The sequence below is a fragment of the Grus americana genome, chromosome 1 (genome assembly GCF_028858705.1).
Source record: "Grus americana isolate bGruAme1 chromosome 1, bGruAme1.mat, whole genome shotgun sequence".
Classification (NCBI taxonomy): domain Eukaryota; kingdom Metazoa; phylum Chordata; class Aves; order Gruiformes; family Gruidae; genus Grus; species Grus americana.
In genome coordinates, this window is record NC_072852.1 from 1,223,033 (window position 1) to 1,241,099 (window position 18,067).

General features: G+C 71.1%; 1 protein-coding gene across 1 annotated transcript; it reads right to left on the reverse strand.

Annotated features, from left to right (window-relative positions):
- Nucleotides 1-1,300: 1,300 nt before the first annotated feature.
- On the reverse strand, nt 1,301-17,176 carry LOC129215389 (cadherin-related family member 5-like). The gene is made up of 17 exons (XM_054848332.1): nt 17,009-17,176; nt 16,110-16,201; nt 15,446-15,660; nt 13,312-13,371; nt 13,124-13,216; nt 12,448-12,534; nt 12,231-12,341; nt 10,862-11,032; nt 10,634-10,724; nt 9,168-9,274; nt 7,785-7,985; nt 7,548-7,679; nt 5,874-5,952; nt 5,517-5,710; nt 5,075-5,095; nt 4,499-4,608; nt 1,301-1,313 (listed from the first exon to the last, which is right to left on the reverse strand). The coding sequence occupies exons 2-17, from the start codon at nt 16,168-16,170 to the stop codon at nt 1,301-1,303; spliced, it is 1,746 nt and encodes a 581-aa protein (XP_054704307.1). The 5' UTR covers nt 16,171-16,201; nt 17,009-17,176.
- Between the last annotated feature and the right edge of the window lie 891 nt (nt 17,177-18,067).

Consider the following 18,067-nt stretch of genomic DNA (forward strand, 5'->3'; position numbering starts at 1 on the left):
CACACGCGTGTGCATGGGCGCGCACACCTGCCTGGCTAGGGGCAGCCCCCCCGCCCCCTGGGTGACCCGTGGGGACCCCCCTGTCCCCAGATGACCCCTCCCAGCACAGCCCCCCCGGTACCACTCACAGCCCCCCCAGGACAACCCCCACGGAACAGCCCCCCCCCACGGCACGACCCCTCCCCCCCCCCGGGACACAACACCCCCCCCATCCCTGCCCCCCACGGCACGGCCACGCACGGCACGACCCCCCCACGGCACAGCCCCCCCCCCACGGGACGTGTGTCATCCCCCCCAGCAACACTCCCCCCAGCACAGCCCCCCACGGCCACCCTCCCCACGGCACAGCCCCCCCCCCCACGGGACGTGTACCCCCCCCCCCAGCCCTACCCCCCACGGCACAGCCCCCCACGGCCACCCTACCCACGGCACAGACCCCCCCCCCACGGCACAGACACCCCCCCCACGGGACGTGTACCCCCCCCCCCAGCCCTACCCCCCACGGCACAGCCCCCCCACGGCCACCCTACCCACGGCACAGACCCCCCCCCACGGCACAGACCCCTCCCCACGGCACGGACCCACTCCTGGCCCTCCACCCACGGCACAGCCCCCCCACGGGACGTGTCCCCCCCCCGGCCCTACCTGCCCTCGTGGCCGGCCCTCAGTAGCCGGGTGCTGCAGCGCTGCGCCGCCGTCTCGTGGCCCTGTCCCGCGTGGGGGACCCCGACATCCGTGGGGCACCGTGCCGGAGGGTCGGGGGGGGCCTCCATGGAGTGGGGGTGGAGGTCACACGAGGGAAGGGGGGGGGGCGGCCACGGGTGGTGCCCGGGGATGCCGAATCCCGTGGGGTCCCGTGGGGTCCCGTGGGTGCCCGGGGTCGTGGGTGCCGGGGCCGGCAGGGGCCGGCGGGGCCCGGCCGCTCCGGCTGCTCCTTCCTCGGGTGGCGTGGGAGGGGGTGGGCGTGGGGGGGCGGCCCCGCCCCCTCGGCTCCGCCCACACCCGTGGGGACCCGGCCACGCCACGGGGGAAACTGAGGCACGGGAGGTGGGGGGGGCGAGAGGAGGCCTGACGGGGGGGGGGTGTTGGTGGGGACGCGCCCGTGGGCACCCCCCCCCATCAGGGCTTCCCTCGTCCCCCGTGGGTGCGGGTGGGGGTCGTGCAATGCCGGCCCCTCTCCCAGCCCCGCGTGGGCCCGGCTGCACCGCGCGTGGGAGTACAACGGGCGTGAGGGGGGGGCGATCCCGGCGGCGAGTGGAGGGGGGCGTGGGGGCCGTGTCCTCCCCCCCACGGGCCTTTCTCAGCCGTGGCAGCTGTCGGGGATTAGAGCAGCCGTGGGATTAGCGGGGCTGCCCGGCTATTTACCGGGGGGAGTGTGCAAGGCGGGAAGTGGGTGTGCAAGGCGGGAAGTGGGTGTGCAAGGCGGGAGGGAAGCGCACGGGGTGGAAGGGGGCGTGCAAGGCGGGCGTGCAAGGCGGGAGGGGGCGCGGAAGGGAAAAGGGAGGGGGTGCGTGGGGGTGCGTGGGGGTGCGTGGGTGTGCAAGGCGGGAGGGGAGTGTGCAAGGGGAGAGGGGCGCGTGCGAGGCGCTGGGGGGGGGGCGGCCACGCTCCAAGGTCACGGGCACCAGCGGCCTGCGGCAGCGCCACGGGAACCTGCCTGCACCCAGTGCTCCCAGTACATCCCAGTACACCCCAGTGCTCCCAGTACATCCCAGTGCTCCCAGTACATCCCAGTACAACCCAGTGCTCCCAGTACATCCCAGTGCTCCCAGTACACCCCAGCACACCTCAGTACGTCCCAGTGCACCCCAGTGCTCCCAGCACACCCCAGTGCTCCCCAGTACACCCCAGTACATCCCAGTGCTCCCAGTACATCCCAGTGTTCCCAGTACACCCCAGCACACCCCAGTACTCCCCAGCACTTCCCAGTACACCCCAGTGCTCCCCAGTACATCCCAGTGCTCCCAGTGCATCCCAGTGCTCCCAGTACCCCCCAGTACATCCCAGTGCTCCCAGTACACCCCAGCACATCCCAGTGCTCCCAATGCACCCGAGTACATCCCCAGTGCTCCCAGTACATCCCCAGTGCTCCCAGTGCACCTCAGTGCTCCCAGTACATCCCGGTGCTCCCAGTACACCCCAGCACATCCCAGTGCTCCCAATGCACCCCAGTGCTCCCAGTACACGCCAGTACATCCCAGTGCTCCCAGTACACCCCAGCACACCCCAGTGTTCCCAGCGCACCCCAGTGCTCCCAGTACATCCCAGTGCTCCCAGTACATCCCAGCACACCCCAGTGCTCCCAATACGCCCCAGTACAACCCAGCACACCTCAGTACGTCCCAGTGCACCCCAGTGCTCCCAGTACATCCCAGTGTTCCCAGTACTCCCCAGCACTTCCCAGTACATCCCAGTGCTCCCAGTGCATCCCAGTGCTCCCCAGTGCTCCAAGTACACCCCAGCACACCCCAGTGCTCCCAGCACACCCCAGTGCTCCCCAGTACACCCCAGTACATCCCAGTGCTCCCAGTACATCCCAGTGTTCCCAGTACACCCCAGCACACCCCAGTACTCCCGATGCACTTCCCAGTACACCCCAGTGCTCCCAGTGCTCCCAGTACACCCCAGTACATCCCAGTGCTCCCAGTACACCCCAGCACACCCCAGTGCTCCCGATGCACCCCAGTGCTCCCAGCGCACCCCAGTACATCCCCAGTGCTCCCAGTACATCCCAGTGCTCCCAGTACATCCCAGCACACCCCAGTGCTCCCAGCGCACCCCAGTACATCCCCAGTGCTCCCAGTACATCCCAGTGCTCCCAGTACACCCCAGTGCTCCCAGCACACGTTCCCCCGCCGTGTCACACGCGTGCCCACCCGCCCGGGGGTGTCACCCGTGGGTGCTCCCTGGCACAGGGGGTGCTGCTCATGGGTCCCCGGTTCCCACGGGTGGTGACAGTGATGGTGCGTGGGTGCCACTCGTGACCCAGGGGATTAGGGACAAACCGCACCGCGACCCTCTTAGCAAGAGCCGCCCACGGCCACTCGCAACCCTGGTGTCACGAGTGGGGGGGAAGGGCACCCCCCCCACCCCCGGGGACCCACCCGGTACCCCGCGCCCCCGGCACCCCCTCAGCTCTGCGCCCAAGGCCCTCCGCACCCCCGGGACCCGGCACCCACACCCCACGCACGGGACAGGGACCCCCACGGCACCCACGCGGGGCCTTTAAGAGGCGTGGTCAGAATGGCCCCGCCCCCGGGGGCGTGGCAACCGCAGGGAAGCGCGGGAGATGCCACGTGGGGGCGCCCCGCGTGCGAGTGGGGCGGGGGGGGGGGCTGTACCCCCAGTACATCCCAGTGCCTCCCAGTACATCCCAGTGCCCCCCCCCCAGTGCCTCCCAGGGCCCCCCCAGGGGAGCGGAGCTGGGGGCTGTAACCTCCCAGTGCATCCCAGTACCTCCCAGTGCCCCCCCCAGTACCTTCCAGGGCCCCCCAGTACCTCCCAGTGCCTCCCAGGGCCCCCCCAGGGGAGCGGGGCTGGGGGCTGTTACCCTCCCAGTGCATCCCAGTACCTCCCAGTGCCCCCCCCCAGTACCTTCCAGGGCCCCCCAGTACCTCCCAGTGCCCCCCCCCAGTACCTCCCAGGGCCCCCCAGGGCCCCCCCAGGGGAGCGGGGCTGGGGGCTGTTACCCTCCCGGAGCACCCCAGTACCTCCCAGTACCTCCCAGTGCCCCCTCCCCCAGTGCCTCCCAAGGCCCCCCCAGTGTCGTCCCCCCCCCCCAAGGGAGCAGGGCTGGGGGCTGTAACTGCCCAGTCCCCCCCAGTACATCCCAGTGCCCCCTCCCCCAGTGCCTCCCAGTACATCCCAGTGCCCCGCCAGGGGAGTGGGGCTGGGGGCTGTAACTGCCCAGTCCCCCCCAGTACATCCCAGTGCCCCCCCAGGGGAGCGGGGCTGGGGGCTGTTACCTTCCCAGCGCACGCCAGTGCCCCCCCCCAGTGCCTCCCAGTGCCTCCCAGTGCCCCCGGCGGTGGTGCTGGGGGCTGTGCCCCCCCGTGCCCCCCGTGCCCCCCCGGCCCCAGGGAGCCCCCGCTGCCGCTCCGGGTGTTTATTGGTGCCCCCCCCCCCAGCAGCCGCACCAAAGCGGTCCCGCGCCCCTGACCCCCCCCGCGCCCCCCTCAGCACTCGATGGAGTCCTCCAGCAGCTGCAGCAGGGTGGGGGGCACCCTGGGGTCCCCCCCCGCCCCCTCCTCCAGGCTCTCCTCGCTCACCTCCTCCAGCGCCGGCAGCCCCCCCGGGGGGGCCCCCCGCCGCCCCCCCGAGCCGGGGCTGCCCCCCCCTTCCCCGCAGCCCCCCGACACCTCGCCCGGGCTGGGGGGGCGGGGGGGAGCGGGGCTGGGCGGCTGGGGGGGCGGGGACCCCTCTGGGGACCCCCCCGGGACCCCCCCGGCCGCCCCACGGAGTTGGCCTGGGGTTTGGGGGCGGGGGGGGGCTGGGGGGCTGGGGCAGGGGGGGGGCGGCGGCGGGGGGGGGCACCTCGCCCCCCTCGCTGTACCCCTCGTTGGGGTAGTAGAGGCTGGGGGGGCTCGGGGCTGACTTGCCGGCGGGGACCTGCGGGGGGGACACGGGGGGTCAGTGGGGGGCACCCCCATGGGAAACCCCCCCCCCAGCACCCCAACCCCTGCCCGGCCCAGGGACCCCCCCGGGACCCCCCTCAGCACCCTGCCCGGCCCAGGGACCCCCCCCCCATGGGACCCCCCCCCCCAGCACCCCAACCCCTGCCCGGCCCAGGGACCCCCCCGGGACCCCCCTCAGCACCCTGCCCGGCCCAGGGACCCCCCCCATGGGACCCCCCCCCAGCACCCCAACCCCTGTCTGCCCCAGGGACCCCCCCGGGGGGACCCCCCCGGCACCCAGTGCCCTGCCTGGCACAGAGACCCCCCCCATGGGAACCCCCCCCCCCAGCACCCCGACCCCTGCCCGGCACAGGGACCCCCAGCACCCTTTTTTTTTTGGGGGGGGGGGGCTCAGGGCTGCCCCCCCACCCCGGGGGGGGTCACCGCCCCCCCGCACTCACCGGCTGGAACCACCTCAGGCTCTGCGGGAGGGAGAGAGGCGTCAGGTGGGGAAACTGAGGCACGGGGGGGGGGGAGCCTCCCCTTCCCAGCCCCCCCAGACCTGGGGGCCCCCCCCACTTTATGACCTTCCCCCCCCCCCAGCTGTGGAGCCAGAAGTTCCAGCAACTGGGGGTCCAGGGGGGGAACTGGGGGTCCGGGGGGGGAACTGGGGGTTCAGGGGGGGGAACTGGGGGTCCAGGGGGGCAACTGAGGGTCCGGGGGGGCAACTGGGGGTTCAGGGGGGGAACTGGGGGTCCGGGGGGGGAACTGGGGGTTCAGGGGGGGGAACTGGGGGTCCAGGGGGGCAACTGGGGGTTCGGGGGGGCAACTGGGGGTCCAGGGGGGGAACTGGGGGTCCAGGGGGGCAACTGGGGGTGCGGGGGGAGTTTGGGGGGTCCCTACCACGTTGGGGTGCTTCTCGATGGCCAGCGCCGCGCGGTCGGCCGTCTCCTGCTGCCGCTGGCGCTTCTTCATCGCCCTCATGATGAGGAAGAGGATGGCGGCGGTGAGGAGCAGCAGGGCCCCCAGCCCCCCCGCCAGCACCCCCATATTCAGGGGGCTCCGGCCCGACCCCACCTCCGAGGGGTCCCGGGGGGCTGCGGGGACAGGAGAGAGTCAGAGGGGGGGACACCCCCCCCCCGCACCCCATCCCGTGAGGTGGGGCAGGAGGGGGGACCCCTGCCCCGGGGTGGGGGGTGTGGGTGGGGGGGTGGTGCCGAGGGGACCCCCGGGGGGCACACGCAGCCCCCCGCTCCGTACCCGCCTGCCCCGGCCACAGCACCTCCAGCTCCACCGCGGTGCTCGAGGTCTCCCCCGACTCCTCGTCCCTCGCCAGCACCTGGGGGGGGGGACACGGTGGCGCTGGGGGGGGGGGGGGGGGGCACACGGTGCCACCACCCTGAGACCTGCTGGGGTGCCCCGGGGGTCCCTCCCTGCCCCTGGGTGCTACCCCGGGGTGCTCCCATGGGTGCTCCCCCCCAAGGTCGGTCTCTGTGCCCCCCCCCCCGCCCCCCATTCCCCCTCCTGTCCCCCCCCCCCCCCAAGGTCCCACCACCAGCTCCCCACCGCGTCCCCCGATGTCCCCATCCCCAGCATGCCCCCCCTCCCCTCCAGTGCCCCCCAAACCCCTTGGTGTCCCCCCAAATCCCCCCATACCCCCTGAATGCCCCCAATGGCCTGGTGTCCCCCCCCAAGTGCCCCCCAGCCCCTGGTGCCCCCCCAATCCCTGGTGCCCCCTGTGCCCCCCCAGCCCGTTTGTGCCCCCCATCCCCTGGTGCCCCCCCCCAGTGCCCCACATCCCTCGGTGCCCCCCCAATCCCCAGTGCCCCCCGTGCCCCCCAGCCCCTTTGTGCCACCCATCGCCTGGTGCCCCCCCAGTGCCCCCCCAGTGCCCCCAGCCCCTGGTGCCCCCAATCCCCTGATGCCCACCCAGTGCCCCCCAATCCCCCGGTGCCCCCCCGTCCCCCAGTGCCCCCCCAATCCCCCGGTGCCCCCCAATCCCCCGGTGCCCTCCCATCCCCCAGTGCCCCCCCAGTCCCCCGGTGCCCCCCCAGCCCCTGGTGCCCCCAATCCCCTGATGCCCACCCAGTGCCCTCCCATCCCCCACTGCCCCCCCAGTGTCCCCATCCCCTGGTGCCCCTGGTGCCCCCCAATCCCCTGGTGCCCCCAATCCCTTAGTGCCCCCCAATCCCCCGGTGCCCCCCCATTCCCCAGTGCCCCCCCAATCCCCCAGTGCCCTTCCATCACCTGGTGCCCCCCAATCCCCCGGTGCCCCCCCATCCCTCAGTGCCCCCCCATCCCCTGGTGCCCCCCCAGCCTCCACTGCCCCCAATCCCCCGATGCCCCCCGAATCCCCTGGTGCCCTCCCATCCCCCACTGCCCCCCCAGTGTCCCTGTCCCCTGGTGCCCCCCCAGTGCCCCCAGCCCCTGGTGCCCCCCAAGCCCTGGCGCCCCCCCAATCCCCCAGTGCCCCCCAATCCCCCGGTGCCCCCCCAATCCCCCGTGCCCCCCAATCCCCCACTGCCCCCAATCCCCCACTGCCCCCAATCCCCCGGTGCCCCCCCAATCCCCCAGTGCCCCCCCCATCCCCCGGTGCCCCCCAATCCCCCACTGCCCCCAATCCCCCACTGCCCCCCATCCCCCACTGCCCCCCCAATCCCCCGGTGCCCCCCAATCCCCCACTGCCCCCATCCCCCACTGCCCCCCCAATCCCCCGGTGCCCCCCCAATCCCCCACTGCCCCCCCAATCCCCCACTGCCCCCAATCCCCCACTGCCCCCCATCCCCCAGTGCCCCCCCAATCCCCCGGTGCCCCCCAATCCCCCAGTGCCCCCCCCATCCCCCGGTGCCCCCCAATCCCCACTGCCCCCCCATCCCCCACTGCCCCCCCAATCCCCCCCTGCCCCCCATCCCCCGTGCCCCCCCGCACCCCCACCTGCAGGCGGTATGTCTGGGTGGGGTGCAGGCGGTCGGCGCGGGCCACCAGCAGCCCGTTGGGCATCACCTGGAAGAGCTGGCTGTGGTTGGCGCCGGGGCGCAGGCTGTACCGCACCTGGGGGTTCACACCCTGCGGGTGGGGGGCACCCGCCTCAGCCCCTGCCCGCGCCACCCGCCCACGCGTGTGTGTGTCCGTTCCCCCCCCCCACCACCACCCACCCCGGGGGTCGCCCACCTCGGGAAAGTCGGGGTCGTGGGCGCGCAGGGCCAGCACGCGGCCGCCGAAGGTGAGGAGGAGCGCGGCCTCGCGCGCGCCGGCGGGGACGAAGGCTCGGTACGTCGGGTGGGCGAAGCGCGGTGGGTGCCGGTTGGCCGCCAGCACCCGCACCACCGCCTGCGTCACCGCGAACTTGTTGGCGTCGTTCACCTGCGAGGCCTGCGGGGTGCGGGGAGGGAGGGGGGGGCACCCGGCTCTGACCCGCTGCACCCATGGGTGCTGCCTGGCATCCCCTCGGCACCGGCACCGTGGGTGTCGCTCACCCCCCCGGAACCACCCAGCGCCCCAGGCACCCCCGTCTCCCTGGGTACCCCCAATCTCCCCAGGTACCCCCATATCCCTGGGTACCCCCATCTCCCTGGGCACCCCCATCTCCCTGGGTACCCCCATATCCCCGGACACCCCCAATCTCCCCAGGAACCCCCGTCTCCCTGGGTACCCCCATATCCCCGGACACCCCCGTCTCCCTGGGCACCCCCATCTCCCTGGGTACCCCCATATCCCCGGACACCCCCAATCTCCCCAGGAACCCCCGTCTCCCTGGGTACCCCCATATCCTTGGGTACCCCCATATCCCTGGGTACCCCCCATCTCCCTGGGCACCCCCAATCTCCCCAGGTACCCCCATCTCCCTGGGTACCCCCCATCTCCCTGGGCACCCCCATATCCTTGGGTACCCCCATATCCCTGGGTACCCCCAATCTCCCCGGGCACCCCCAATCTCCCCAGGTACCCCCATCTCCCTGGGTACCCCCATATCCCTGGACACCCCCAATCTCCCCAGGAACCCCCGTCTCCCTGGGTACCCCCATATCCTTGGGTACCCCCATATCCCTGGGTACCCCCCATCTCCCCAGGAACCCCCATATCCCCGGACACCCCCATCTCCCTGGGCACCCCCATCTCCCTGGGTACCCCCATATCCCTGGACACCCCCAATCTCCCCGGGCACCCTCATCTCCCCAGGCATCCCCCATATCCCCAGACACCCCGATTTATCCCAGGTACCCCCATCTCCCTGGGTACCCCAATTTCCCTGGGTACCTCCATCTCCCTGGGCATCCTTTACCCCATACATCCCCCATATCCCTGTGCACCCCCATTTCCCTGGGTACCCCCATATCCCAGGTACCCTCATCACCCTGCGCACCCCCATTTACCCCAGACACCCCCATTTCCCCTGGCACCCCCCCCATCTCCCTGACTATCCCTCATCCCAGGTGCCCCCACCTCCCCGAGCACCCCTCACCCGGGTACCCCCACCTTCCCAGACTCCCCCCGCCCCCCCCCCCCCGGGTCCCCCCCCTCTCCCGGGGTCCCCCCACCCCAGGTGCCCCCCACCATGACGCTGAGGCTGATGGCGGGGGTGCTCCGGCTGCTCTCCACCGCCCGCAGCAGCGTGATGGCCCCCGTCATGTTGTCGATGTGGAAGCGGCCGCTCTCCTGGCCTGGGGGGCAGGGGGGGGCCAGGGCTGAGCTGGGGACCCCCAGCCTCCCCCCCATCCCACCCATCCACCCCCGCCGCGGGGCATTGTGGGAAATTCCCCTACACACCCCGGGCATCCCTGGGGGGTCCCCAATGTTCCCCCCCCCCCGGACGTTCACACCACACCCCCAGGGCTGCCAGGGCCACCCCTCTATTTGGGGGGGGCAGCACTGTTGACCCTTTGAGCACAGGTATGGGGGGTTTAACCCCTCAGGTGCTGCAACACCCTTGGGTGCGCCAGGGCGTGACCCCCCCCCCCAGCCACTCTGCAGCTGTAACGGGGTGGGGGGGGGGAATTAGGGGCCCCCCCCTTGATCCCTTTATGCAATTTGCACCCGCGGGCCCCATTGGATCCCAGCAATCGGATTGTGCCGGCACGGCCCCCCCCCGGGCACAGACACCCCCGTCCCCCGAAAGGATCCCCCCAGGCACAGACACCCTCCCCCCAAAAAGGACCCCCCCCGGGCATGGACTCCCCCCCACCCGGCACAGCTCCCTCCCCCTGCACGGCCCCCCCCCAGCACAGCCCCCCCCGGGCACTGATCCCCCCCCGGGCACTGATCCCCCCCCAGCACAGCCCCCCCCAGCACAGCCCCCCCCGGGCACTGATCCCCCGGGCACTGATCCCCCCCCAGCACAGCCCCCCCCCGGGCACTGATCCCCCCCCGGGCACTGATCCCCCCCCAGCACAGCCCCCCCCAGCACAGCCCCCCCCGGGCACTGATCCCCCCCCAGCACAGCCCCCCCCAGCACAGCCCCCCCCGGGCACTGATCCCCCCCCAGCACAGCCCCCCCCAGCACAGCCCCCCCGGGCACTGATCCCCCCCCAGCACAGCCCCCCCCTCCCCAGACACCGACCCCTGGCACGGCCTGTCCCGGGGATGGGGGGGGCAGGGGGCACCAGCCCTGTGACCCCCCCGGGCACTGCAGCTGGCTCTGCCCCCCCCCCCCATGTCCTTGTGCCCCCGTGTCTGTGTGTCCCTGCCCCCCGTGTCCCTGCCCCCCCGTGTCCCTGCCCCCCCGTGTCCCTGCCCCCCGTGTCCCTGCCCCCCTGTACCTGCCCCCCCCCCCGTACCTGCCCCCCCGTGTCCCTGCCCCCCCGTGTCCCTCTCCCCCGTGTCCCTGCCCCCCCGTGTCCCTGCCCCCCCGTGTCCCTCTCCCCCGTGTCCCTGCCCCCCCGTGTCCCTGCCCCCCCGTGTCCCTGCCCCCCGTGTCCCTGCCCCCCCGTACCTGCCCCCCCCGTACCTGCCCCCCCGTGTCCCTGCCCCCCGTGTCCCTGCCCCCCCGTGTCCCTCCCCCCCGTGTCCCTGCCCCCCCGTACCTGCCAGCAGGGAGTAGGTGATGGCCGCCCTCAGCCCCCTGTCCCCATCCTCGGCGTAGACGGAGCCGGGGCTGAAGCTCAGGGGACCCCCCTGGGTTTTGGGGAGACGCGCACACACACACACACACACAGACACACACGTGCACACACGCACACACACGCGCGCAGAGCTCATCAGCCCCACGGGACGCCCCCGTCCCGCCATCCCCCCCCGTGCCGTGTCCCCACCTGGAGCTGGCCCTCGGTGACGTTGGCGGTGTAGACGGGGCTGGTGCAGACGGTGAGGCCGTGGTGGGTGCGGGGGGTGCAGGGCAGGAACTGGGGGTACTGGTCGTCCCCGTCCAGCACGTTCACGCGCACGCGGGCCGAGGCGTTGAACCGTTCCCGGGTGTTCATCTCCTGACGGAGCGACCCACACACGGGTGGGCGGGTGGGGGGCACAGAGCTCCCCAAACCCCGCTCTGGGGCACGTCCTGCCCGCACCGAGCCCTGCCTGCACCGAGCCCTGCCTGCACTGAGCCCTGCCCGCACTGAGCCCTGCCTGCTGCGAAACGGGATGGGTGCTGCCCAGCCAGGGACAGGGACCCCCCCATGGCACAGGGACCCCCGTGGCACAGGGACCCCCACAGTGCAGGGACCCCCAGGGGACAGGGACCCCCAGTCACAGGGATCCCCCTGGTGCAGGGACCCCCCATGGGACAAGGACCCCAATGGCACAGGGACCCCCAGGGGACAGGGACCCCCAATCATGGGGACCCCCAGTGACACAAGGACCCCAATGGCACAGGAACCCCCACAGCACAGGGACCCCCAGGGGACAGGGAATCACAGGCACAGGACCCCCAGGGGACATGAACCCCCCATGGGACAAGAACCCCAATAACACAGAGACCCCCACAGCACAGGGACCCCCAATCACAGGGATCCCAGTGACACAGGGACCCCCCCTGGGACGAGGATCCCAATGGCACAGGGACCCCCAGGGGACAGGGACCCCAATGGCACAGGGACCCCCAATCACGGGGACCCCCAATGACACAAGGACCCCCACGGCACAGGGACCCCCACAGCGCAGCCAGGAATGGGGTCGGCAGCTCAGGGCAGGGGGGACCCCTTGAGAACAGGGGGGTGCTGATGGGTGGGTGCTGGCGGGTGGGTGCCGGCAGGTGGGTGCCCCCCCCCCCGGTGTCTGCTGGGGCGGGGGGGCCGGGCACCCATTAGGGAAATGAGGGGGATTGAGGGCAGGTGCCGGGGGCTGACGGGATCACGTCACCCCCAATTAGCGGGGACGGCGGGGATCGGCCGGCGGGCACGGGGGGGGAAGGGGGGGCACGCCGGGACGGGGGTCTCACCCACGCGCGTGCACCGTCCTCGTGTCATGGCGGCGCCAGGGCCGGGCACGGGGTGGGCACGGGGCGGGCACGGGGTGGGCACGGGGGTCCCCAGCCCCACGGCGCCGGGGGTGCAGGCGGTAGACGGCAGGGACGTGAGGGGACGCCGCGGGGTGGGCAGGGGTCCCCAGCCCCCCGACTTGGGCGGGCGGGCAGGGCGCGGGCAGGGCGCGGGCAGGGGGTCCCGCCGGGCGCGGGGGGCTCACCACGGCGGTGACCACCACCTCCAGCTGCTGCCTGCTCTCGAAGTCGAGGGCTCGCGCCAGCACCACCTTCCCGCTGTTGGGCAGGTCGATGCGGAAGAACCTGGCGTCGGGCTGGGGGCCGGGCGGGGGGCTCAGCGTCGCCAGATGGCCCCAGCCCCCGCCACCCCCGCGCGGCCTGACGTGTCCCCCCCCTCCTCCGCCTCGCCCCCGGGCTCACCGAGGCCGTGTCGATGACGTACATCAGCGTGTCCCCGTCCGCGTCCTCCGCCTGCGTGCTGAACACCACCGAGTGCACGGCCGCCAGCTGACGGCACCGACCCGTCACCACCCGGCACCACCCGCACCCCCGAACAAACACACCCCCGTGTCCCCAAACCCCCCCGGGCACCCCACCTTCTCCCAGCACCAGCCCCATCCCCGTCCCCGTGCCCAACCCTGTCCCCCTGGCCGTGACACCCCTGTCCTGGTGCCCTTCCCTGTCACCATGACCATGACCGTGACCATGACCATCCCTGTCCCCATCCCTGTCCCCAATCCATGGCCAACCCTGTCCCCGTGACCATGACCCCATGACCATGACCATCCCTGTCCAGATCTTCATCCCCATCCCTACTCCATGACCATGGCCATCCCTGTCCTGGTGCCCATCCCTGTCCCCAATCCATGGCCAACCCTGTCCCCATCCCTGTCCCCAATCCATGACCCCATGACCATGCCCATCCCTGTCCCCATGACCATGACCATGCCTGTCCTCACCTCCATCCCCACCCCACGCCCGTGGGGCCATCCCTGTCCCAGCACCATCCCTGTCCCCGTCCCCACCCCACGCCCATGGCCATCCATCCCTGTCCTGGTGCCCATCCCTGTCCTGGTGCCCGTCCCCGTCCCGGCACCTCGCTGACGTTGTGGGTGAGGATGGTGGCCCCCTGGAAGTGGGGCCGGTTGTCGTTCTCGTTGAGGACCTGGACAATGATCCGGTACTCAACCTGCCGGGGGGCACAGGGGTGGGACCCAGGGTGGGACCACGTCCCGTGGAGCACCCCGTGTCCCTTGGGGGGGCCCGTGGGCGCGGCGGCCGTACCGGGGAGAAGCCGTCCTCGGCGCACGTCAGGGCCACCATCAGCACCGGGGACTCCAGCTCCTGCAAGGGACGGGGCGTTGGGCAGGGGAACGCGGGGGGGGGCTGCCCCACAGGGACACCCCGGGGGGTCCCCCACGCAGGTGGGTGCAGGGTGGACAGAGGAAGGCAGCGCAGGATGGAGGGAGGAGGGACATGGGTGGGTGGATGGATGGAGGATGGGTGCAGGATGGATGGAGGATGGACGGATGGATGGATGGAGGATGGATGGATGGATGGATGGATGGATGGATGGATGAAGGATGGATGAAGGATGGATGGAGGATGGATGGATGGATGGATGGATGGATGAAGGATGGATGAAGGATGGATGGAGGATGGATGGATGGATGGATGAAGGATGGATGAAGGATGGATGGAGGATGGATGGATGGATGGATGGATGGATGAAGGATGGATGAAGGATGGATGGAGGATGGATGGATGGATGAAGGATGGATGGATGGATGAAGGATGGAAGGATGGATGAAGGATGGAGGATGGATGAAGGACGGATGAAGGACGGATGGATGGAGGATGGATGGAGGATGGATGGATGGAGGATGGATGAAGGACGGATGAAGGACGGATGGATGGAGGATGGATGGAGGATGGATGGATGAAGGATGGATGAAGGATGGAGGATGGATGAAGGATGGATGAAGGATGGATGGAGGATGGATGGATGGAGGATGGAGGGTGGATGAAGGACGGATGGATGAAGGATGGATGAAGGATGGATGGAGGATGGATGGAGGATGGATGGAGGATGGATGGATGGATGGAGGATGGAGGATGGATGGAGGATGGATGGAGGATGGAGGATGGATGGATGGATGGAGGATGGATGGAGGATGGAGGATGGATGGAGGATGGATGAAGGATGGATGGATGGATGGAGGATGGATGGATGGAGGATGGAGGATGGATGGAGGATGGAGGATGGATGGAGGATGGATGGATGGATGGATGGAGGATGGATGGAGGATGGATGGAGGATGGAGGATGGATGGAGGATGGAGGATGGATGGAGGATGGAGGATGGATGGAGGATGGATGGATGGAGGATGGATGGAGGATGGATGGAGGATGGACGGATGGATGGAGGATGGATGGATGGATGGATGGATGGATGGAGGATGGATGGAGGATGGATGGAGGATGGAGGATGGATGGATGGATGGATGGATGGAGGATGGATGGAGGATGGAGGATGGATGAAGGATGGATGGATGGAGGATGGATGGAGGATGGATGGAGGATGGAGGATGGATGGAGGATGGAGGATGGATGGAGGATGGATGGATGGAGGATGGATGGAGGATGGATGGAGGATGGATGGAGGATGGATGGAGGATGGAGGATGGATGGAGGATGGATGGAGGATGGATGGAGGATGGAGGATGGATGGAGGATGGATGGAGGATGGATGGAGGATGGAGGATGGATGGAGGATGGATGGAGGATGGATGGAGGATGGAGGATGGATGGAGGATGGATGGAGGATGGAGGATGGATGGAGGATGGATGGATGGATGGAGGATGGAGGATGGATGGAGGATGGATGGATGGATGGAGGATGGATGGAGGATGGATGGATGGATGGAGGATGGAGGATGGATGGAGGATGGATGGAGGATGGATGGATGGATGGAGGATGGATGGAGGATGGATGGATGGAGGATGGATGGAGGATGGAGGATGGATGGAGGATGGATGGAGGATGGATGGAGGATGGAGGATGGATGGAGGATGGATGGATGGATGGAGGATGGATGGAGGATGGAGGATGGATGGAGGATGGATGGAGGATGGATGGAGGATGGAGGATGGATGGAGGATGGATGGAGGATGGATGGAGGATGGAGGATGGATGGATGGATGGATGGATGGAGGATGGATGGATGGAGGATGGAGGATGGATGGAGGATGGATGGAGGATGGATGGATGGATGGAGGATGGATGGAGGATGGATGGATGGATGGAGGATGGATGGAGGATGGAGGGTGGATGCTGGTGGCCACAGGCGGATGGAGGACGGACACAAGATGGACACAGGACACAGGACAGTGCGGTGGCCCGGGGCGGGGGCAGCACCTCGCGGTCCAGGGCCCGCCCTGCCGAGACGTTGAGCCGCACGCTGCGGCCGTCCAGGTAGAACCAGGCGGCGTCGGCACCGGCCAGGCAGAGCTGGAGCCCGGCGCTGCCCGTGTCCCCCGCTGCCGGCAGCCGGGCCACCAGGCTCCCGTGGGCGCTGTTCTCCGGGATCTCCGTGAAGAGGTTCCCGAAGCCGCTGCACCCGTCGCCCCGGGCTGCTGCCACCGCGGGTCAGGGACGGGGACGGGTGTCGGGCCACCGCTGTCCCCCCGCCCACGGGGTGCACGGCCCCGGGGGTCCCCGGCCCCCGACCGCCATCCCCGGGGTCCCCACGTCCCGGGTCCCCCTCCCCGGGTCTCCGTGCCTTAAGGTCCCCACGTCCCCGTCTCCAGGGTCCCACCCTGCCCGCAGGTCACCGTCACCGGTGTCCCCCGCTCCCCAGACCCCCACCTCCGGGTCGCTGGTGTCCCCCTGGGCCCCCCCCCACCTCGAGACCCCGTCCCCAAGGGCTGCCACCCCCCCGGGGTCCCCCTCCCCCGGTCCCCCCTCCCTGGTGACGCCGTCCCCTGGGTCCCCATGCCCTTGGCTCCCATCTCTCACGGCTGCCACCCCCGGGGTCCCCCTCCCCAGGTCCGTGTCCCCCCCCCCCGCGGTGTCCCCTCACCTGTGGCCAGCTGCAGCGCCAGGCAGGTGGCCAGGAGGGCCGGGCAGGACGGGGCCGCCATGGGGACCGGGGACGGGGCCCTCGGTGGCAGCCTGCACCCGGGGGGGGGGGTGTCGAGGCTGGCACCCCCAGCTCCGTGTCCCATCAGCCACGGTCCCATGCCCGCCACCCCCCGCCCCCTTCCCCTGGGGTCCCCATCCCTGTGTGTCCCCCCCCCACCCAGGACCCCGTGCTCAGGTGCCCACGTCCCCCTCCCCACCCACGCCCCGGGTCCCCACCCCTGGGGGTCCCCCGTTCCCCTACCCCTGGGGGTCCCCCACCCGTGGCCCCGGGGTGTCCCCGTCCCCGGGGGTCTCACCGGCCTCGGTGCCTGGGGGTCGCCCACGCCAGGCCGGCACCGCTCCCTGCGGGACAGCCGTGTCCCCCGTGTCCCCCCCCGCCCCGTGTGCCACGCGTGTGCACCTCCCCCCACCCCCCGTACACGCGGGTGCCCTCCCCGGACACCCCCTCCCAAAAAAATGGGGTCTGCAGGGGTGGGGGGGCCCCGAGCCCCCCCCCGCCCGTGGGGGTGGGGACCATATGGCGCCCCCCCCCCCCCGCCAGGTGCTGCTCCTACCCCCCCCCCCCCCAATTAGCGGCGGGTAATTAGGGCAGGGGGAGGGGGGGGCTCCCCATCTGCCACCCCCCCCCCCCCGCCCCGGCAAGGGGGGGGGGGGGGTCCCCGTGCTGCCCCTCCGGGGGTCCCCATCCCGCCAGCCCCCCCCATCCCGGGGTCCCTCGGGGTGCCCCCCCCCCCCCCCCAGCCGGGCAGAGGTCCCGTGTCCGGACCGCCCCCCCCCGCCCCCCCCAACCCCGGGACCCCCTTCCCGAGGGTCCGGCCCCCCCCGCCCCCCCCTTACCTGCCCGGCGCCGCCGCCCCCGGCGCTGCTGCCCCAGCCCGGGCCGGGACAGGGGGGGGGATCAGCGGGGGCGGCGGCGGGATGAGCCGCGGCGGGCGGGGCTGCCCTGCCTGCACTGCCCTGCCTGCACTGCCCTGCCCGCCTGGGGCTGTCTCCTGCCTGCACTGCCCTGCCTGAGGGTATCTCCTGCCCGCCCTGCCCTGCCTGCTCTGCCTGAGGGTATCTCCTGCCTGCCCTCTCTGCCCTGCCCTGTCCTGCCTGGGGGTGTCTCCTGCCTGCACTGCCTGAAGAAATCTCCTGCCTGCACTGCCTGTGCTGTCTCTGCTGCCTGGAGTATTTCCTGCCTGCACTGCTGGTGCTGCCTACGCTGCCTGTGCGTATCGCCTGCCTGCACTGTCCGTACTGCCTGTGGTTTTCCCTGCCTCCACTGCTGCCTGCACTGCCTGGAGTAGGACCTACTGGGCTGCCTGCCCTGCCTGGTTGTGTGCCCTGCCTGCACCACTGCCCTGCCTGCACCACTGCCCTGCCTGCACTGTCGGGCAACTTCCACTGCCTGCTGGATCACCTGCCTGCACTTCCCAGGCCGTCACCTGCCTGCGCTGCCTGCACAAGGGTGTGTGCGTGTGTGGCACCAGCCCTGTACACCTTGTCCCTGTGCACACCCACGTGCACGCCCAGGGGTGTTTGTGCAAGGACCAGGGTAAGGGCACGAGCACCCTGCGCACATCCAGGCGGGTGTGCAAGGGCTGGGGGTCGAGCACCCTGTGCACGCTCATGTTGGCGTGCAAGGGCCGGGGCGCGAGTACCCCGCGCACATCCAGGCGGGTGTGCAAGGGCTGGGGTGCGAACGCCCTGTGCACGCTTGGGCGGGTGTGCAAGGGCGGGTGCCGGTGCGTCCGGGCACTGAGCCGCACTAAGCGGCTTTGGGGACAAAGAGGATCAACGCGTCCGGCCGCGGGGACGGGGGGGGGGCACCCACAGCCCCCCGGCGCGAGGTGAGGGCGAGTGGGCGTGCACACACGGGTGGGCGGGCGTGCAAAGGCGCGCGTGCGTGCTCAC